Genomic DNA, 24,022 nt, shown 5'->3' with positions numbered 1-24,022 from the left:
AATGTCACTCATACGCAATGTATTGTTTATTAAATAAAACACATGCAATAAATTGACTGTAGCAGCTACTCAGCGGGGCTATATAAGGTTTTTCCCTAAAGGGCAATTTGATGTTATCGTGTCTGCTTTTATGCGAAGTTAAAACAAATTATTGTTCTCGAAAAGTTTATAATTCGAATAACAAAGATAACATTTCGCAAATAAGTGAGAAATAGAGATAAAGTCTTTCACAATATGCTTTGTACGCGAACCGTGTGTGTGAAGCATATTTTCTATTTTGTTTTTTTTTTAGAAATTCCTATTTAAATAGAGAAATGAAAGCCATTCGAAATTGTCAGTTTTTCTTCTTTTTTTTTTTTTTTAAATGAAGTTTTTTTTTGTTTATGAAAAGTTGATAAATCCAACCGCAAAAACGAAAATGAGAATAATAACAGCGAAAATTGTACACATATACATAGTTTGGCTATCGCTAACAAGAGACTTAAAAATGGAAATTTGGTCAAGGCTTTCGGTTTAATACGTACTTTTTTTTTTTTCATATAAAAGTTAAATTTATCATAGTTTACTGCATCGCAATGGAAGCATATACTGACGTGTAATAATTTTCGACTTGTTAGCTGAACTTAATTAAAACTATTATTAAAACTTATCCAAATGCCGTAAATGCAGTAAAAGAAGTTCAGTATAATATATAGTAAACTCAAACATTTACTGTATGTTGAAAAAATGTATACAACAACAAGCATTAACATGATAATTGCAATTGTGTGCAATTGTGATGTATGATGGTGAACTCTGGCCTTTTTTTTTACTCGTGTAATAAACTAATGAACTTGAAAAGTGAGTCCAATTATATTCGAATTGAGGCAAATTTTTCGAACGCCACAATCGTACATCACGAATTACTTGAAGAGGTTATAGTTGGACAATAACGGTCATTAGATATCCTACACGGAATTTATAACGTATTGTCATAGAAATGCTTACTTTTCATGTAAAAGCCTTACACGTTATAGAGTAGGGTCCGAAAAATGTACCTCTGTAGTTCAAACTTCCGACCACGAGTTTATATGCATTATCTTGTGGACTAGCCTTCATCTTAAAATACTACAAATTAAATTCTTTTGCTTTTGCTTTCCCATCTTCTGATAATCGGTCTTTGTCGCCTTACATACATGTAATACACATATAGGATCCCTCCCCTGATTGGCTAATCGGACATAAGAAGACTGTATATATAAAAGTTTACTTTTCGTGAATACCATTTTGCAAATACAGACCTTTGCGACTAAAATTGATCATCGTACGATGAAAGGGAATGAACAAAATAATATGGACATGATGCGACATAGTGCTTCCGTGCAAATGAGGCGACGCTTACGTATTGCACAACTTTCGTGCCAAGCCGCGTATGTTATATTTCAGCTTTTTCTACGACTGTTAAAGCAAGCGATCGGTGAAGTCTATGATCTCTCAGACTTCGTAGGAGGACAAATCATTGATGCATGGTTAGCGTTGACATTGTTTCCCACTGACGGACGGGTTATATATGAAGAATTCCGAAACAAGGCTACGAGCCGGACTGCCTGCTGAATACAGTCAACAATTATGGAGGTCTCCATTATTAACTAGGCGGTTATACCCTAGTCAGCTGGCCCACTCGTTCGCGTCAGTGGCCGGGCCAAGGCGAATGAATATCTCGACATACTCAAGGATTAAGTTCTTCCCATGGTTAGCATATTGCTGCCAAATGCGAGATGATAACGCGCACACAATCACATAGCCAAAAAGGTTCAATCTTGATTTGACGACCATCCCTTTCCGGGCCAGCACAATCGCTAGATTTCAACATGATTGAACGGTGATAGGGAGTTTAGAGGGGAGAGATAGGGAGCCGGAAGTGACGAGCAGATTTTCATCTTGAACATCATTGAAGCTATCGGTGGAGGTTTTTTGTATAAGAATGGGACAAAATTCCGTGAGAAACTATTCAAACACTTTACGAAGCAAATAATTGGATCTGTTCTACAAGGAAATCGTGATCCAAGATCTTATTAGTAAACCAGGTATTCATATTATTTTATCCATCTCATCTTTATGTTAAATAACTATCTTGTTTCAAACGTCATCGTAGTAGAACTAAGTTCATGTTATCATACAAAGGTTTATTTTTTATAAAAAAAAAAAAAAATGTATACGAAACGCGATTGAAAATATAGTTTAATCCGATTCCGATTATTCATAATAAATTCATATGTCAAGTCACTATATTGGGCGCACTTTCATAAAGAAATTTCAATATTGACTTCTTGTTGCACGACAAACACTTTGTTCCTCCAAAAGGAAGCGTCTCTGTCTTTCAAATTTTCCATTTCTCGCTTTTATTGCACTAAAATGCCAGTCTCCCCCGATACTCGAACGAAATTGCATAGACAGCGATCAGGCAGATAGACAGGACAGACCTGCCTAAGTTGCTTCAAGAAATGATTTTGAATCGATTGGTTTAACAAAATGCGAGTTTACCCCGATTTCAGTGGTTTTTAGGGATTTTGAACTGCATATATTTACAGACCAGAAGACAGATGAGTGAAGGGGGGGAACGAATGATGGTAACGAAATCACGTCGATCCCTTAATCAATCATTAATGCTTGCAGCAAATGAATGTTATAAACGAAACAAAGTAATTTTATTCATATATTTTCTTTCAGCGGCTATGGAATGTACATATATTTAACCCGCATCCACTCAATACAAACTTTATGAACTTAGCAGATACGCTCTTGATTATGGAAAAATGATTTGCATAAACTGTTTATAAAAACATGTGTGTTTGCGTATGAAATTTAATAGCTATAGACAAGTGCGCTTGACATAAAACATATAGCAGTCAACGGATTGCAATCAATTTTATACGAACATTTAACATTCTTTTTAAAATGATTTACGCCCTGATCTGATGGTTATCCGTGACAGATCACAAATTCGAAAAAATACTTTTTAATATTTTTTTTTAATTTTCGCTCGAATTTATTTGATGATTTTTGTCGAGCGAAATATTTTTTCTGAAAAATTCATATATGAACATAATTGATTTCGATATTGCGATTGGCTGATCTGATGTTTGCCTATGTAAAATTGTGTTCAATCTGCAGGTCGCAACTTTTACGATTAATCGAAGTTCCCGTTACTGCAAAAATTAGTTAAAGTAAATTCTAAATGCAGTAAATCGAGCGAAGGTATCAATATATCATCATGTCTTAATAGACGTAAACTATGGCCACATGTGAGCATCTGTACTTGTTAACATGTGTTATATTCATAAAAAGTAGTTCGATATTTTTGTTACAAAATTTTCCAGTTATTTCCTGTAAAGGATAACATTTTCTAAATTACTATATCGTAGATCGTGTGTGTGTGTGTGTGTGTGTGTGTGTGTGTGTGTGTGTGTGTGTATGTGCCTGTGTGTAAAAAAATTTAGTTTGCCTTTATAGTTGTAGACGTTATGTGAGTGAGTTAGGGTATGCGAGCTTCTCATCACCGCATGTAGTTAACTGACAGTGTGCGGTGGAAAAGTTTACGGTAAATATTCAAACTTTTTTCAATCATGAATTTTAAATTATTCTTTTTCAGTTGATTTAATGCTTTTGTTGAACTAACTCACAAGAGATATAAATGATGAGAAGTTATTCAATCAAATAAAACTTTTCATAAATCTATGGCTTTTCTTCTTTTTTTTTTTAATGAAACCTATCAGTTTTGTTTTCTTATTGCGAAAAAGCAAATTAAAAGTTATAGGCAAGCAAGGTTGACAATTATGCTTCTGTAACATTTTGACCAACAACATTCTTCAAAAATTATGCCTCGTTATGATGTCAAAGGCATTTTACAAAAACTTTGCTTAACATGGGTTGGAAAAATAAATCTAATGCATCGGTCAATAAGTCTCAGATTATTTTCTTGTAGCAAAATTCTACTTTATTCGTTATTAAGAAAGCAATTCACTCACTGTTCGTTACCCTTGTTTAGAGAACTTGTTTATGCAAAAGCAATCTTGGATCAACAAGGGAAGTTGGAATTTTACATTGTCTTGAAAATGGCAAAAGTAGCGTCATCAAGTCCACTGCAGTTCGTGGACAACAACAATTGAAATAAAATGAAATGATACTGACACTGTTGCCAACTTTTTAAAATAATAGGAATTTTTTTTTTTTTTTTTTTTTAAGACAAGATCTATGTATTTGTCCCGTACTGCTGCAAAGTCTCATTTCTAATAATCGACCTAAACTAAGCAAGAAAAGATGTCAATAAAGATGGTATGCTCTCGTAAGGGCATAATGTATGTAATTTTGAACGACTTTATTTGCAAAGATATCAATTTCGGATAATAATACGGTGTGTTTGTTCAAGATGGCGTAGCATTCTCATAGAATACCGTAAATTAAATTTTGTTGCCATATAAAGAAAGGTTTATTTGGAATAAGAACGTCGACATGAAAGAGCGTTCGAAAAATGTTCTTTTTATTTTTATTTACTATGGCAAAATATAATTTTTGTTCACAAAATGCAATTTGGTGTTTTGTACAATGACTTTGCTAAAATAGAATTTTAATGCCCTTTGGACCAAAATATGAATGTGTATTAAATTGCATTAGAATATCTTGATTATATCAGACAGATGGACGGACAAGAATTGAAATCGATGTTGGTACAATTTCGCAAATTATTACGTTAAGGTATATTTATGTCAAGTCTTTCCAGATGTTGCGAACATTCGCAGAAACTTTATATTACGATTGTATCACAAGTGTTTTAAGATTAAAAATATTTATCCTTTTCCTCTATAGAATTGTACACGAAACAATTGTGAAATTAAAATTGAATAAATCTTATCCAGACTTGTTGAAACTTATGTTGTTAGTTGTTAGTTGTTAGCTGTTTGAACACCTGCTATTAACAAAAATCATTTAACGCCAACAATTAGTTAAATATTAAAATATTCTTAGCCGGTTGGAGAGAAATATAATCACATTGGGATTATATAAGCGATTGCAATCTCGTCCCTGTCTTAAGCAACTTTGACTTATTACTTATTATGCACATAACTGAAAGCTAATAAATGAATGCTACTCTAAAATTACAAGTTGATGACAGCATCTCTCTCTTATATGAAGCGCTTTGAAGCGCTTTGAATAGCATCATAATTTATTAAGAAGCGTCAAAGGTCAAAGCTCAAAGGTGTAAAAACTGTATTGGACTTCTTTATTGCCATCTGATTGCAACCTTTGTCTAATTACTTTACCTTGTTGTGTAAATTTGTTTATATCAAGAAATAAAATCAAAAAGTTAATTTAAGTAAATACATTTTAAAAAACTTCATAAGAATTTAAAAAAATTTTTACACACATTTATATGCACATTTTACAACGAAATCGACCCAATGGTATGCATATGTATATAAGTATAGCGTGCTTTAAAAACTTGTTTTTATCTATTGCGAATAGAATGACAAACTTAGCAAAGCTTATTCTCTCACTTATATACAAATGCATATAATAAAGGACCCAAAGGCAAAAGATAAAGAGTGTGAAACTTTAAAATTGTTTATAAAAACTGGCATAGATAATACATTACTACTGCAAGTGTTTGAAGATTAACGCGAATTTTGCAACACAAACATTTTTCATAAAATCATTCCTTTTTTTTTTTTTTTGGTGCGAGGTAAACTTTTCAAAAAGAAAAGGAAAAATGCTACGAATGCATATGTAAATCGTTTGTTTATAATAACCAAAGTAGGATTTCTATCGCATTAATTATCGAATTTGTTCGCAGATTTGCTGAGAAATTCCTGACATTAAAGATTTGATGTGACAGATAGGCTTCGCTGTGCCAGTAGGGAAGTAAATGGACCGTAGCCATGCGTCTTGTGCAGGCATTTTAAAAGCAGAATCGCCCCCGATTGTATTAATGCTTTTGCAAAAGGTACCTAAGGCATTATATTTATTCCATGTAGTATCGCGCATCCCGCTTCAACTCTAAGGAGAATTGTATCTTGCATTTATGAGCTTAGGTTTGAAATTCAGTGAAATGATTTCGCAGTTTCACTCTCAATAATTCAAAATCTACTCATCTGTGTTGCTTGTGCAATAATTGTGCCGGTGGTCTTATCATGCAATTTTTGTGTGCTTTAGTTCGTCGTGTCATGTTGTGCGTTGATCGCTTTGTTTTAAATGCGTAGTCTTTCTGAAGGCTGGCAGAAAACAGAAGAGAATTTACGTTCATGAATATCAAGCGATTATTAGCTTTTGCATTGATCGATTTATTCATATTCATAATATATATTTGAACTAGTGTTTAGAGAAAAGAGGGATCGCCGGGGCAATCCAAACGTTTGATTTTATCAAAAATTTTCATTCGTAAATTCATTAAAAACTTTAACATTTATATATATGTATATATATAAGTATGTAAGAATGGAATGAATGGATGGTGGCAGCTTTTCATTAGGGAACAAAGGAACAAGAAGAGGTAAGAAAAGTAAGCAAGTAGTATATATATATATATATATACATATATATAAAAAAAGGAAGTTAACCTTAACTATAAGAAATCTCTTTTTTAGTTCTACCCTAGTATCTTTATGTATGTATTGAGTTTAAAAAATTTCCAAAAAATACTTTCAAGTCATTAGACCAATGAAAATAAAATATTCTACTGCCCAATTTAACACAGCACGTTTGAACTCTTGATTGTATTTTTAAGATGATTGTATTTATTTTATACTCATGCTATCGTCTCTAATATCCTTTTTCAATTTATTTTGACATTTGTTATTCCAACCAAAAGGTTTTCATTTCAAGTGTTTCAATGTAGAAGAGAGAATCCATGAAAGGATAAATTGCCTGAATACAATATTACTCTTTTTGACCGCAATCAATTTTATCCTATATCGGTAAATAAGCAACGAACTTATTTATGACTTTTATTAATAAAAACTTGATAAAGTCATTATCAGCTTCGGTAAGTCTGCCGATAAATAAGTTAAATGAAATACAAAGTGCAAACTATCCCAATTAATTGTAAGGTGGTGATATATATATTTTGCTTCTTAAAGGTTGATATCATTTTGGGGTGCTTTCACTTGCTACTCCTGCTGACTTAAATGATCTCTTAAAGAATCCCATATATCTTACTTACACTCGTCATGCCATTTATTGCGGCCTAGAATAGCAAATTTTCGACACATACTCGTATAGCTCTAGATTAAAGATGCGGGATAACTTGTCATGTATAAAACTTTGTTTGTTGGTGAAATAGAATCGATTCTATGGCCAATTATCGACCAATTAGAAGCAATCAAAAAAAGAAAATTAAAAACAAAGCGATTTTTATTTCCTTAAACCATTTGTAGTACAATGTGAAAATTTTACAGATAAACAGTTTATAAGAAGCAAAAGGGCTTAAGGTATGGGTCGTCTATCTTATCGATCGAAATCAGAAATTGATTCTGAATCGATCTACCTCGGTCTGTCGAGCTACGCTTCGCAAATTTTTGAGATATTTTCATAAAATTTGTTCCACCGACATGGGCTATTGAAACCGGTTCGGGTCGGACTACTTTCTCGACCATTTCGAATAGTTGTTCTATAAATAATTGTAGGGTGTTGTATGCCGTGTGTGTCATCCATCACCAGAGTGTTTGCGTTTATTGTACGTGCTTTTTTAATTGTTTTAACCCTTAGAAAAGGCATCAAAAGAAATGAAAAGGTTATGTTCTTATCTTAGATCCTGGCTCCCGTAGACCTTTACATTTGCTTTTACATTATTTAACTTGATTCATCATTCCCCCGTAAATTTGCGATATAAAATCCATAAATTGTGGAAAATTTTTGCGTAACGTATCGTTTAAGTGATTTCTTTCAGATGCGACCATTTCAAGCAGGATTGTCCAACCTACGGGCCTTTGACTTTTCTTTCATTTAACTCTATAGAGTAGATAAGTCTTTTTATAATCTATAATAGCACGTTTAATCAAAGACTGGGAGAATGTGAATGAATATGTCAATGTCTGGTCAAAGTTTCAATTTTTTGATTCAATTAAAATTCGAATAATGCAGAGACAGTCTATGCCTAAATACATTCAGAAATTGATTCCTACCAAGCAAACGCATCATCATTAGATATGTTATGTAATTCATGTTACTTATGATCCATACTTTTTGAATGTTATAAATCAAATAATTGAAGACTATGAACATCTCATTGTCTTTAATGGCATAAGTAATAAAAATATGGTTTTAACTTCTTAATTAATTTTTTCATTAAATTGCATTAACGTTAAGTAGATTATACGTGTGATTAAAAGAAAACTTTTGTGTAATTCAAATGCGGCCTCTCGCAGCTACGACAAGGTTAGACAACCTTGATTTAAGGGTTAATCAAATATTTATTAATAAATGTATAGAAAAACTTTTACTTGCACAAAGAAATGAAAATTCAATTCAATGTTTGTGCAAAGTCACGTTATACTGCAGCAAATGTATTTTTTAATAGCTAAAGTTTTCTACGCAACAATATTGACTTAAAATTTGTTATTTAATCGTATAGCAAAAATGCAAGCAAACGAAGCTTGTATGTGCACGTATACCATCCATGACTTACGTTACTAATAGTTTAGTGATGGTGACTTTGAAAATCTTCAAAGAAAAATAAGAAAAAAAAATAAAAAAAATTTAAAAACGTTATGAGCGCTTTTAGATGAGAGATTGAACCGAACTCGTTTGTATGGTACGGTAGAAGTATTTTGCTCCCCGCCACTCTATGATCGGAAAAATTGAAAACATTTCTACATACTTTCTATTTGTACTCTAAAATAATTTGCTTATGTTCGTGGTAGCTTCGATTTCGCAATTCTCAAGGCGTATGAGTGAAATCAATAAATCCCTTGTGTCTTAATGTCTTTTGCCAAATAGCGTTGGATATAAAAAAAAAAAAAACAAAAATTGATTTACTAGACATTGTATGAACCGATTCAGGATAATGTATCCTATCGTATTTGAAGCAACGAATCTTTATCTCTGATATTAAGCAAGGCGACCGTTACAGTCATTGAAAAGTAAACAGGTTACTTGTCGATGTGAGGATATGATTATCACGCTTTCACGCTCGGAATGCTGTACGTGAAATAAAAGATGGGAAAACTCCATCGACAACGAATCTTTAACTCAAACTAACGAACTCAGGATAAGACGAGATCTGAACTGTTCTTTGAGTCTAGAGAAAAAAAAAAGTGACTTCACAGACATAGACATGCCAATGCGTTGTAGAGGAGACCTCTAACATCGTCGCTTCCAATTTTAAACACTTGATCTTCAAACTATCTTGTCAAAGGCGCGATTTACACTATTGTTTGCCAAAAGTCATTTAAGTTTTAAAGAAAAAACATTATCGCTTGCATACTGATACATACTTATAGGGATATGGATAATAATACTATTTTTCAATAATAGGTTCCATTGTCAATTGCGAATTCTCAAAGACTCAGTCCTTCTTTCTCTATTTCAAATTCGAAGAACAGAAGCAAACTGAAGCCCACTTACTTTCCTTTCAATTTCTTTAAGCGTATTGTCAGCGGTACTTACGCGGTATTAAGACGTATTAAGAGAGAAAAATAAGGACGAATAGAAAAAGGATCAATTATTGTTGAAAGTGTTTCGAACAACGTATCAAAAATTTTGATATTAAAGTAAGTAAGAAATATAGAACTGGCCCCTGAGATGCACTTTTACTTTTAAACACATGAGCAGCTGATTATGTAAGAATCACGACTACCAACTTAGTGCTCGCAGACTTACATCTTATTGCGGTAGAGTTTACTTTGGTTGTAGCTATAGTAAGTGCATCGTCGGTCAAGGCATAACACTTGCCGATTAAGCATATACCGACTAGGCTGCGGCCACTTCCGCTTAGCTCACTTCTGTATGATCGTCTCCATATTACACAAATCGGAGACATCTCCCGAGTAATTGGTCGTTAGATATTGTTCGTACCACTGTACGCCTTGAGTTCGTTGTCGGCTTTTGTTGGAGGTTTTGTATTACCTGCAACATGAGACATAGGCTTATCGCTAAGGGTTTTTAGAATCTAAATTCTGTAATATAATGAAGCAGAACTCACTTTAGTACGTTAAAAAAAAAAAAAAAACACGTGTAAATATGAATATTTTGAACTGAAAGTCTACATAGTTGTCAAGAAGAATGCTACCAATCCCAAAAAAAAAACAAAAAAAAAAGACGCGACACATTTCATCGTTTCGTAGCCTCTGGAAAATTTAAATAAAAAATTCACCTTATTTCTTGATCACAATAGTGTTACACAATAATAGTTACTTATGCCCTCTTATGCAATGTGTTGTTGTGAGTATCAATTCTGATGAAAAACAATTTTATGTCAAAGACACATTTCAAGTTGCAAATGTAACGGAATACCCAAAGTGCAGTTACTGGACTGAACTGAACTGAATTGAACTTTAAAAGTATATAAATAAGTTGAAAATTATTCTGGGAATCTGTGACGCATTTCAAACGTCCACAATATCCAGCACAGTGACACGTAACATAAAAAGTATAAGAAACTCTTAAAAAAATGTCGCTTTCTTTGCCAGAAGCCATAACTAATACCGCAATAAGTGTAAAGCGAAACGGTTGAATGTCGTTAAGTAAAGTGTAATAGAGAAGAATTATAGAAGAAACAAACAAACAAGCAAACAAATAAACAGCAAGAAGTATATAATGGACATAGTGCGCGTACTTTATTCAAGTTTCAATTCACATTTAAGTCTTCACATTGTATTGTGACAAACATTCAAACATTCTTCTAAAATAAGCATTTCTTTATTGCTTGAGACACTATGTAATTACTTAATGACGTTAATGCATTTAGTATATAAAGTTAAAAAGAATGAAAGACAATAATCGATTATTATTACGCAAACTATAGATATGAACGTAGAGTTGTATAAATACGATGAATAGATAAAAATAAATGAAATTTTCATACACTAATACATACAATGCATTAATATTGTAGTAATATGTACCTCGTGCGGTAAAATTTCCCTAACGTTATGCTACTACGATGTTGGCAAAGGCCAAAAATTTTCTCCACTTCATCTATGCTTTTCGAAAGAGCTTCAGCTTCGCAGTGGTGTGGAACTTATCCATTGGAAGCTATTGATTTCGCTGACCCATATTCTTGATATATATACAGTAAAAAGGAATGCTCATCATTGATCCTTGTAGGTGTACGCAAGCTCGTTCTGTACCCTGTCCCAAAAATAAATTATGAGCAGCTGTCTTTCTAGATTTGATTGTTCATCATTGATCCTTGTAGGTGTACGCAAGCTCGTTCTGTACCCTGTCCCAAAAATAAGTTATGAGCAGCTGTCTTTCTAGATTTGATTGCTCCACAAAATCTGCAATAATTTAAAGGAAAACGCGGTGAAACGCGGCGCCTGTTATGCTGATTCAACAGATCGGCCGGCTAACTAAGTAACTTTGTTCATAGCGGCTCCCATTTTCTTTCCTATAAAAATGATAGGCAGATTTTTAAAAATATTTTATATGAGACGTGGTCTTGAAAGCAATTAATACATCGGTCAATAATTACCGGGATATGCTTATAAGTGTGATATAACCAGTTCAACGTTCTTCTAACAGTTCGATGCGATTTTTATAGAATAATTTACGAAGAGTGTAGCAGTTGTGTTTGGGACATTGTTTCCATTGCTAAAATATGAAAAAGATTTTTTCAAATGACGATAACACGGAGGATTACCATATGGAAGAATAACTAAATCATGCCTACATTTTTATCCAAAATAGTAAATACACCGTCCTCTGACAATTTTAGGTTGCTAGCTATCCCTTGCAATTTCAAAAATAATTTTTAAAATTTTTCTATGTTGTCTGGTGTAAGCATTTTTTTTGGATGTCTCCTACGTTCAGCGGATATGCTTTCATACGCTATCGCCTACCAGTGAAGACGAAATTTCTTCTTTTGATGGAAATTATAGCACAGCGCTGGAATACGCCAAAGCTGAACTTGAAAGTCTGAACTTTTCTCACCAAAAATTAATGTTCACCCAATTAACCCATGAAATTCGGATTTTTCATATTAGTTTCAAAATAAAATAAATAGTGTTTCTAAAAAACTTTGCATAGATATTGTTTAAGAAGCTTGGTACTTTTTAAAAATTATATAAATTAATTATTAGACACAAGGTCTATGCATCGTTCTTAGGAATTATTGATCGATATCCTTTCGTAAACGATGAAAAGGCAAATTCTTGTGTGAAGCATTGGCAATATTGAGTTGACCGAAACAAAAACAAGTACAAAGCGTAAATACAAAGTTTTTTTTTTTTTTTTTATACAAATATATTTCGTTCTTCTTAGCCCCCTTTATGCCGAAAACTTGAAATCAATTAATTTAATTTATTTTAATTTTTATAATTTTGTTTCTCTTGAGTTAATAGGAGATAGCGATTAGCGTACTCTCGTTTCTGCATATGTTTCCTAATTTTATGGAACTACATATGTCTTTAGGGGCTTCACGTCCGCATCTGGGATCAAGCCTTAATTAGATGGATTCTTTTTTTTTCACATGCTCTACAAAGCTTTCTTTTCCGAAAAGGGCATTTCCCACTTAAGGGCATTCAAATCACTTTATGTCACTGATTATATCAATAATGATCGCTTTTTTCTACATCTCAAAGGAAATAATTGCGGTTAGAGGTTACCGAGATATCGAACCTAATGAATCTAATTTTCGATCAAATTTGTTCAATACTTATTTTTAATAAATGATTCCGCTTTATTGCAAGCGAAAGACATCAAATAAACTTCAAATAAAGAGAAAGTTCAATGGTGTTAAATAGGAGTTTCTTAAACTTGCCGCTCGACCAAACTTGTGACGCAGTTAAAAGACTGTTTAAAGTAATCTTGTTAGAAACAAATTTTGTTTAGATCAACATCTTCCAGTTCAGATCACAAAAAGGAGTGTTTCAATATCTGTGGCGTTTTCTATTCTTCTGCTTAATGTAAAGATATCTCCCGAATAGTTTATGGAGTGGCTGCATATCAGAAACGTTAATTGTCTTTGTCGCCGAACGGCAATAGTAAGAGTATTGCGACCATAAATTTACAAAAGTATTTTCGTAATTTCGATGATGAAATGTCAGTATCATCTCTCTTGAAAGACCCTGAAGTTAATCTCGCAACCGGGACGGGGACAAATCCTGCTATTACTTACTTCACACCGCTTCACCTAATACAACCCGTTACTTATCTTTATCTTGAAATTGCAAAAATCATAAATTATTTTAGATTTGCTTCTCACGATAGAGGAGGGGACGTAATTGAGAAATATTGAAGATTGCAAACTTTTTTCGGAACGGATCAAATTATATGATTAAGTAATTATTATAAAAATGTTTTAATCCAAATCCATTTTCAATAGTGCTCGCTTTTGATCCGGAGATTTATAGATTAAACAGACGAACATATGGACTGAAGGACAGACAAACTTATATCGATTTAGAAAGTAATTTTCAATTGTTCAAAGTATTAAGTAATGAAAAGGGTGTGTGTGTGTGTGTGTGTGTATATATATATGTGTGTGTCAAGTCCTCAATGTACCACTTTATGTGCAGTGTAGGGGAGAAAAAGCGATGAAAACAAGTGATGAGTCGAATATATAAGAATTTCTTTTTTTGTTTTGTTCTCTTGTTAATAAAAAAAATTGAAATAAAATTATAAATGCACATTACCCTAAGAGCAATTTCTGCACAAATTTATTTTCGTGCACAAAGTTATTTACAGACGACATGATATGATAAATACGTAAAAAGCCATTGAACTCAATATTGTGTAGGTCAGGCATTATTAATCGATATAGTCTATGTATGAAATTGTTTACATGCATGTTCAACGCGTCTAATTAATGCATACAAGTAGACTCGGCAGGCATGAGCCCAAGGTGCGAATACACATATATTATGCAAATTTGTCAAACACTATTACATACTGTAACGCATGAACTACCAGATGAAATTATTAATTAATTAATTAATACATCAATGGCCGGTAAAGGTACACACTCAACTCAATTCTCTCCTCTCGGGCAGACATTAGAACCGAATGCAATCACATATGTAATAAAAAGTCCACAAATTGAAAGACTTTTTTTGCACGTTACTATCCCTTGCTCAAAAGGATACTATTAGAATTGAATGCGATCCGTTTGCACGCATTAAAGGAATAGAAAAAAAAAAAATAAATAAATAAATTCTACAAAAAAATTCATTTAAAATTCAGATGATGGGTATATGATATTCGTTCTGAATTGAGCATAATCTTCTCTACTATATTCTTTTAAGGACAAGATTTCTTTTAGACACAGTTCACGCATTCATAGGCGACAGCGCACGAACAATGACATATATATAACCATAAAATATAATTATTAGACTGTAAAGAAAAGAACAACGATAATGTAATGTGTGACATATGTAATTTTTCGCATCTGCTAAACTTTTGTAACCTTCTATCGGATGGATGAACATCTCTATACGCTATTCTAGCAAGTATTCTTGATGTTTGTAATATAGCTGTCATAGCACTGCTACCGAAAGGCTTCGGTGCGTCGAGCATGCATTTTGGTGTCGTTAAACCTAAGCGTAGAGTAATCAAATATCACTCTTCGTGTCTGTTTTTCCCGCATTGTACTAAGCAATGTGCTAAAATATGTAACTAAGGTTTCAGTTCGTCAACGTAAAAGTCGATTTTTATCAAAAATTCGAAAATCAATAAAATATTGTAATAAAACTGACAGGTTCATAACGCTATGATGATGATATACAATTTAATAGTCTCGTCTTTACAAAGTAGAATAATTCAAATTATTTGAAATGAGAGAGATATTCAAAAATCGGAATCTGAATAAACACCTGCCTGGCGGAATTTAAATTTTGGTCTTACAATCTCAAGCAATTAGCAGCGCTTAGCTTTTTTCATTGAGGTTCGATTATCAGAAAGAATTGAAGAAAAAAACATTTCATGTACACTATGGATGGATGCAAAAATGTAAGGCGCAATAAATATCTCATGCGTGATTGCATGTTTACAAGAACATGGACATGTCCAACTCAAATTCAGGAATTTTCGCGTCGTGAAACATGAGTTCGCAACTAAAAAAGGTTTAAAAGTAAACGTGAATCACTTTCGCCAGTGCATATAAAATACTGTAACTCATACTGAGCTCATGCTGATCTCTTATTTTAAACTGTGAAGCAAATGTTCATTAAAGTCATTAAATTATGAAAGCAAGAACAACCATCGCAATGCTTGCAATATCCGGATCGTAACGAGATCTTTTGGAATTCAAGTGAAAAGAGCATCGTTGTCCACGTACAAAAACGCGCCCATAAATGGTAAAAGAAACTGCAACCTTCAGAGTATAAGCAATCTTAACCCTAAACCTTGGAACAGATATTTTTCGGGGGACTTGCTAACCAATCGATCAACTGACACACAACCACGCAGTTCTTTGTAATTATAACAAGCCAGTAGGTTCGCTTTAAGGCGATTAAGACGATTTTTTTTTACTCGTTTATCTCGTTGGATTTAATTCGCACTGCGACTTAAGTCGCTCTTTTCTCAATTTAATTTTAATTTGGGAAAAACCGCAAAGCAATATATGTCTTCGTAATAATATTGAGACTGACCGTTAACGTTAATAACGATCATAGTGGGAACGGACATCTACAATAATGATTCGCCTTGATGTCATTATATCAAATATCAAATTTCGTCGTACGTTAGTGCATTAAAAAGCCCGCAAGAATGAAAGAATATTAGAATAGGTTAAAACTGAACTGAATTAATTTTCATTCACAATTAACTTTTATTAAATTAACGTATCAAGCAAATAATTTTATTTCGCAAATAAATTTATTTATAATATTTCAAGTATTTATAGTGGTTTTATTAAAGTTCGCGCTTACCTAACTATAACATCGTAATCAAAATATTCACATAGGCACACAGGCCTACTGCCACAAAAAAAAGCAAAGTTAAAAACATTGACAGAATTAATAACAAAACCTCTACCTCTACCTCACTCGATTGACGTGAAGAATTATTAAAAAAATTTTGTGAGTAAAAATGTTTCGTGTCATATATATTGAGATTGCGTTATACTGAAGCGCGTTTGAAAGACGACATTTCAGCCTACATTCGCCTCGCAGACAGCTTTCTATTTTGTCAATCGTGTAAAAATTATATTAATGTAAGATAAATGGAATTTTATAGGAAATTCAATAAATTTCACCATTTTGTTTGTGAAAAAACCCAAAATCGTGTGAGAGATTACAAAAAAAAAAGGTGTAGTCTTTCTAGCGAAGACGATTTGCGGATGAAATCTTACAAAAATATGAAAAAAGGAATTAAATATCGATACAAGACAAAAATTTAAGCCGTTTGCTTGGTAAGGCCCAACCCGCAAAGAAGTTCGACGTTTGCCACTGCGTACCGCCTGGATTGTTCATGAAAACTTTGCTTAAACGAATTTTTATCAGCGAATTACTATTGAGATACAACGCGATAAAAAGCGGGTAGAATGCGAGAATATCGCCGGAAAAAAGTCACAGTCAAATAAAGATGAGCAACCATCACCTCAAGTCTATGATTGAAGTTCCATAAGGTTATCATATGGATATGGATGGAATTCTAACGAAGTAAATACACGATCAGATTTTGGAATCTAATCAAACAGTTGATCCTTATCCCTTCTGTTAACAATTAAGCAGGCTAAAGTAATCGATTCCAATAGACGACCAGAATTGATCAGTGGGAAGGATGTCGTCTTCCATCATGATAATGCCAGGCCATGCACATTGTTGATGACCCGGCACAAATTGAAGAAGCCTGATTGCGAAGTTCTGAGGTACGCCCTGTTTAGCTCAGACTTGGCACCATCCGTTTTAATTGTTTGTCGCTTCCTGCTCAATTCTCATCACGGTGTAAAGGTGAATTTAAAAGAAGAAGACTGCAAAAAAATTGCTTGGCCCAGTTGAAATTGGGAATAGGAAATTATCATCAAGGGTCGCTCTTATTCCATTATCTAAGCTTTTGAAAGCTTTAAGATAACCCTTGGCATTCTTAAATGCTTTGCTATCATTAAAGGGCGTTGAACCCTTAAGAAGATCAATAGTCCTGTTATTCCTAGGCTAAGTGCAATCATTATATTGCTTCTTCCTTTTGTCTAAAATTTGTGTAAACATCTCGAAAGGACTGAGGTGATGTTTAATCTCATCTATACTCATCAAATACCGCATTAGTTTCAGTGATAGACTAATCGGACCGAGCAATAGTTTTTCTTCATAGACTACGTATGTCCATGTATATACATATATATATATGTATTTATTAATTTACAGGAATATTTTTTGATCACAAATTCCCGGAAAACTTTTTCACGTCTTGTTTCAGGTTATATGAAGATCGATATAAGTTTTAGATTTCGCTTAATATACAAACAAATACGCGAAAGTAGATACAACTGCAACCAATATTTGAGGGAGATTTTCAAAGAAGTAGAAGAAGAATGTTTAATGTTTAATTTCAATTATTTTCTTCTTGCTTTTTTTTTTCTCCTTCGATATACAAAGGCAAATAACACGAAAGAATCGTTCCACGGCAAATATATCGTTCTCCTTATATCCCATCACAGTTTTAATCACTTTCCTATCCTCAAAGGACTAAAGAAATCTGTTACAATGTATAAGAAACAAAGAAAGAAATGCTTTTTTACATGCAATCAACAGCAAGGTTGTAATCTACTTAATATTGTATAGTTTATATGTCTTTATCTCATCGTAAATATGATGACATTGTCTTTATTAGAAACACTAGCCAGATAATAAACTATGACTGATAGACAGACTGATGGGATATCCTCGAAATTTATTCGGCATTATCGATTGTATCGAAGTTGAAAGACTTCGTTGTGGTCCAATTTATGTAACTGCATTCCAAATATTACAAGTATTCTTCGCCGACAAAAGTAACAAGAATTTCGTGTCTTAGGCAATTTGTCTGATGTTGTCTCGCGACATGCTTGTATTAGCTAATAAGTGAAAATTTCCTCATTAATAACATACAGCGCATTAATATTAATTTGTATACAAAAGTAATAAATCAAAGTGAAAATCGGGCAAACCGTGCCAAGCTTCTTAAAAATTCCGAAAAAGAACGATTTATTGACTTCCAATATATGCGTATAATTGTTAATCCAAATGATTAACAATTTCGAAAAATGTTGAATTATGAGAAAAGTTGGAAAAATTCTTGAAATTTGATTTCTCAAATAGCGAAACAAGTAGTGGCAATGCAAAGTGCTCGACCGCAAAAAAACTTTTAGTTTATGCTAAATAGTTGATAATGCCGCTGTGTGTTAGGTTTGTTGTTGTACTCATTCTCTTTATACTCATCATCGAAGGATGAAACGTTTGCAACATCCAGACGTTAGCTTTAGCGACCCCGCAAAGCATATGTATATTCTTGATCAGCATCACATTCTAAAGCGATTCGATCGATAGCATGTCTCTCTCTGTATAAAGCCTATTGTAGACATTCTCCTCGCCGCAAAATGGAAACTATCGCCTTCAAATTTAGCAAAAAATAAAAATAATAGAAATTCTTGCACGCAGTATGGTATTGAAAATGAGCCAAATCGGTCAAAGGACATGCCTACTACGCTACGTATACTGGGAATACCTTTGTTTTTCAAAAGGAACAAGAAATTGATTTTTGTTCTCATTACGCATAAAGTAAGGCAGAGAAACATAAACAACATTTTTAACGCATATTCTATGGGTGATGCTATAATGCCTGTAGAAAAATCGAAGAATTTGACCACGCCTACCCAATATAATATTTATTTTTCAATGCCTTTGTAACGCGCAGAAACAAGCTTCCAAACCGCCTCAAAGTATATAAGTTCTTGGCCGGTTTCAAATTTGGAATGCATCTAAGCATATGCGTCTGTCCAGCTGTCCCCGTCTATGTAGTGTATCTGTGGTCATCATTCTTCGGTTAGCGAAAATCAACTTAAACCCACAGGCGCCGTTTGCGACTTTGACGAAAAACTTTTATTTATTGAAAATAGAAAAACCCAACCTCACCCATATCCATATCATAAAGCATATGAAAATGTACTTCGTTTTGTTTTTTTTTTAGGATAACAATGTTGGGTACAAAAGATTCTGTTACGACCGAATATAATTTTCTTACTTGTTGGGTTTTCCATCTTTTTTTTATTTATTTATTTTTTTTTTTTGTTTTTTGTTATAAATTATTCCCCCGTTAGCCAACAAAGGAATTTTTAGATGTTTGTTGGCTTAGTTGCGTATTCACACCAAGATGTGATTTTTTTTGTCATTGCTTTAACAAAAACAGAAATTGTTGTCTCTTAAATACCGGATACATCGTAGATAGATTGTCTTGGGCTTTTAAATAAATACTTTTGCTGACAGTTGTCATTCACAAAAACAGTGTGAAATTAGTTGTCGGATTGTCCGTTTGCATTGGAATCTTTACAATATGTGAGTTTTAAACTAACATTTTCTCCTTTACATATTTACACAAATATTTACTTATGAAAATTTCCCAACACTTGGGATTGATTTTAAGACGAAAGGGAATAAGTGTTTTTAGTTGCGATCTAAGCGAAATTTTATGTGAAAACTCGGAATGCAGGTAAAAATTATATGTCTAAAGGAATTTCGCGGAAAACGTTAGACATCGCCTGATATCATATCTTATGTACTTAGTTGGCTAAGAAAATGTATAAAAATATCATTTACAACCATCTTAATAGCCTGGGTAAGGATATTTTTTGCCTTGAACTTAGGGGGAATTTATACGCGGAAATACACGCCAAGTTTCATATTAATATCGACTGCGAGTTACGGGTAACTTATTTTCCAATCTGTTTAAAAGCTGTTTGATCTTAGCCCTCGAAGATCTAAATTTTTATAAATGTATATGTTCGACAAAGTGTTACGTTGTAGGCAGCTGAACTAGTTTGCTTGTGATTCAATCGAACTGAACAGAGAAAGTTTGGATCATTCACATTCACCTTGAAAATAATTTAATCAAATTTAAACTGCGGCCACCTTTTAATTTCCTTCTTACGAACAGGAGGTATGCCTTGAGTGATTGGCTATACAATAAAATTTGCAAATTGAATCCAACAGTGGAGAATATTTCTTGAGTGTGTTTGAGTGTGCGCGAAAAATTTGAACGCATTAATTGGCAAAAGCTGTTATTATGTTATTTTTTACCGGACCTGAAGAAGGGAAAACCCGCCACAATCGGTTACCTGCGCTTCCTTTTAACGTGAAACATTTTAATGCCTTTGTGAAAAGAAGGGAAATTTTTTTTCCTATATGGTCTTAATTTTGCGCGCCATATGGTTTAGATTAATTTTGTTTAATGTTTGCAAAGCAAATCCTAAAAATGATGTTTTTCTGCGTTTATACCGCATACCATTAAAGCGGCTAAACCCTATTGAGAATGAATTCGATACGATCATTTTGATGACCACTCCCCATTTAACGTACGTTCACATGAAAACACTATGTCTGTTGTTGAAATTTTCTCACAACAATAATCGCTGATTCATAGTATATCGGCATCGAAAGCGGATTTGCGAAATTTGTAGCAGATCTGTTGAGGGGGTCTCCTAAGTAGGAGCTTATATGGCGAATAGGCAAAATCTTTAACACTTTCGTTTGGAAATCGCTCGATAAGGGAGCACTTTGACATAAAAATTAATTATATCAATATTTTGAATTCTGTTTTCAAGTCCACTTGAGAAGTGATTCAAGAAAAGGAAGTTATTCTCGTTTGTAGTATTTTGTGATAAAATGAGATGAGGGATAATAAAATCTTGAACAAGGAAATATTAATTTTATCAAATGTACTCCACGTCGGCTTAAGTAAGGGCTCTTCACAGGGAAAGTAGGTGCAATTTTTGATACATATTTATATTGCACTGTATTAGGCAAAGTGGTATAACGTATTTAATGTAACACACAATAATGTGTTCACTTGTTACAATTTAGTCTAATGAACTATTATGATATACATATATATGTATACTGAGTTGTAAATTGCGTAAATAATTTAATAAGTTGAGATGGCTTGATCGATCACTTGTTCGCCTCGAATCTATGTTTAAAGTAATAAACTTACCTTTGTTATTTGCTTACATTTGAGTTGCATTAGATTGACTTTAAAATCGACTAAATTAAGGGTCGATGTTATTGTAAACTCAAGTGTAGTTCTTATATCAATCGTTAAGCAATTTTGTTTCAAAGATTTACGTTTCCTTCTCTTAAGATTGCATTGTTTCAACTTCTTAAGGTACATTGGTTAAACGAGGAAATTAAATATTCCCGTTCAATAACAGCAATACCAAAAGAAGTGTTTGCAATCGCTTACTTGTAATAAATAAGAAAAAAAATATTACGAGGTAAGTAGCGACTTTTGAAAGTAAAGATCGGAAGGTGAAGAAAGGGAAAACTTTGAAAAAATATTAAAAATCTGATTCATTATCCTGGAAGAAAACCACATTACGCTCTCCTCTTGCCGGCCTAATTAAAGCTCCCTACAATCTATCATACTGTCTATTCGACAATCTTAACTATAGTTTACCTCTATCTCACAATGAATCCTTTTCTTATTCCTTGCCTTACGTTGATGTGAAGGCTACATTTTGATTTCTAGGCGAAGCCTTCTGCAATTGCTTATAATAGGTACCAAAAAAACTACCGGTAACGTAAACGTGCCAACTTATCTTCTTGGCGCTCATTCCTATCTACAGACGTACTATACGTATTACAAGCAGTCTCAAGCTAACCACGTTCAACCCATTAATAAATTCCGGAAAGCAATTTTGAAAACTTTTAGCAATGACTCGGCCGGTAACCAAACAAATTGTAAAGTTTCTTATATATTTTGCACCAAAAAAAAAAAAAAAAAAAAAAAAAAAAAAAAAAAAAAAAACATTGAATGAGATCGCTAGTGACAAAATATATCTTCTTAAAGATAGTTTCTACTAGTCATGGTTAAGATTGAACCGTGAAATTCGCGTTTTAAATAAATTTGCTTCTGAAACAGCATCTCTTGACTAACTCAGTGTAGATCTCAGGTGACCTTGTAACATCTAAGCTTATAGCTTATCTTTGTCTAGCACTTGTGCTATCAACTATACGGCTACATGCAGATATCTGGCAAAAACCAAAATTTTGTTAAAAGAAAAAGAAATAGAAAGGAAGATTGTCGACAATTAAATATTTATTTATACTAAAAGTTATGAAATTTCCTCCCTTTGTTATAACACTCCTGCTGTTTTCGTTGTAACAAAAAAAAAAAAAAAAAAAAATGCAAACAATTTCGTTATTCTTTTACGCGGAATATAATAAATGTGAAAAACTAATGTCTAAAAAGTGTGTGCTTGAATGCATTTCAATTCAATTCGAACACTCGAAACATGACATTGTACTACCGTCGTTCGCTATACCCTTAGTTAGTGGATTCTTTTTTTTTTTTTTTGTTTTCTTCGATTCCTTCAATTACCTTAAATATCCATCAGGCATACATTGCAACCAATTTTATGGCTTACACATGCAACGGTAATCATTGTCGATTTACAAGCCGAAAACATTGCGTTATGTAAACCTTCGAACGAACAACACAGTTGTTAGCACATTTCACAATTGCTAAGAGTATCGCTTATAAAACGCGCTTATAATTTATGGAATACTAACCGTAGAAGACTAAATGAAACGAAAAAGAAAGCATAGTGTATTGACACGATGAAGGCCGATTCAGTTTCACGCTATGGTATATTGAGGTAAGCAAATGAATCTCGTTTTCCTTTTATACCCAAGTTGTCCAATTTATTTTTTCTCTTTTCTTTTTCTTTTTTTTTTTTTGTTTATCACTTCAGAAAAACTTTGTTTCCTATACGCCGTTTGTATAGTGTTACTAGTTTTCTTTTCTTCTTTTTTGTTTTTTGTCGTCAGTTAGTGAGCGTCATACAATCTTCTGTGTCAACCGATCGCACAGCAGACAATGTCGCATATGTTCATACAATTGAAGTGAAGACGAAACTACAGGACAAAACTATTATAATTTGTATGAAATATATGGTAAGGAAGCGAATATAAATTTTTTTCTTTTTGCATTCGCTCTCCTGCTGTTTTAGTTTTAAAGCATGTGCTTTAAATTCTTGCGAACTTTGATTTTCTAAATCATCGAATCGATTGTACGCTAAATCGTTTGCAGCAAAGATTTACAAATGTCTCTTAATACTTTTTCCCCAAGCCAATTTTTCAATTTTCCAAAATTTCAAAATTTTTGCATCGAGACTGAGAAAATACTCGAAAAGCGCAAAAGCACAGTCACACACAATCTCAATTTGCCAGTCACTTATAAAGTTCTAGTAGATAACTCAATTTTCAAGACATTCTTGTCAATAATCTCAATAATAATAACAATAAAGTGAATATAATGTTGAAAGATCAAGTGATGAATGAAGTCCACACAGATTAAACAGAAATTTTATTTTTTAATTATTGACTTTCATCTAAATGAAAAAGCTGATCTTTATTCTCGTAAAGCTCGGCTTGATGCAAATATTCTCTCAATCAAGTGTTCCTCCTCTAATTCTTAATATGATAGTAGTAGATGGACGAGATAGGCAAATATTGTGAAATGGCAAGATTAAGAGAAGATCGTCATCTGATCATCTGATAAAGATCAAATGAAGATCCACCCTTTTATGCCTCTTAAGACCCATTGTAATGCTAACTTTACCACATGAAAGATTAAGATGCTCAGCAGACTCTTGTCCGATCATACATACGACAAAGTTCATTTAAAGATGATCCGATAG

At 33.0% G+C, this 24,022-nt stretch overlaps 2 protein-coding genes across 2 annotated transcripts in view; both read left to right on the top strand.

Annotated features, from left to right (window-relative positions):
• The window catches only part of LOC119635745, a 119,901-nt gene that overhangs the window by 73,887 nt on the left and 21,992 nt on the right, over positions 1-24,022 (top strand). The gene's annotated exons all lie outside the window — the stretch shown is intronic.
• LOC119640335 overlaps positions 22,934-24,022 on the top strand; it is a 3,962-nt gene continuing 2,873 nt past the window's right edge. The window contains exon 1 of the mRNA XM_038038274.1: positions 22,934-22,978. Coding sequence (XP_037894202.1) covers positions 22,941-22,978 — 38 coding nt within the window. The 5' untranslated portion in view covers positions 22,934-22,940. The remainder of the gene's footprint in view (positions 22,979-24,022) is intronic.

This window comes from Glossina fuscipes, unplaced genomic scaffold, assembly GCF_014805625.2.
Source record: "Glossina fuscipes isolate IAEA_lab_2018 unplaced genomic scaffold, Yale_Gfus_2 0, whole genome shotgun sequence".
NCBI classification, from domain to species: Eukaryota; Metazoa; Arthropoda; class Insecta; order Diptera; family Glossinidae; genus Glossina; species Glossina fuscipes.
This window is presented reverse-complemented; position numbering and strand designations above follow the sequence as displayed.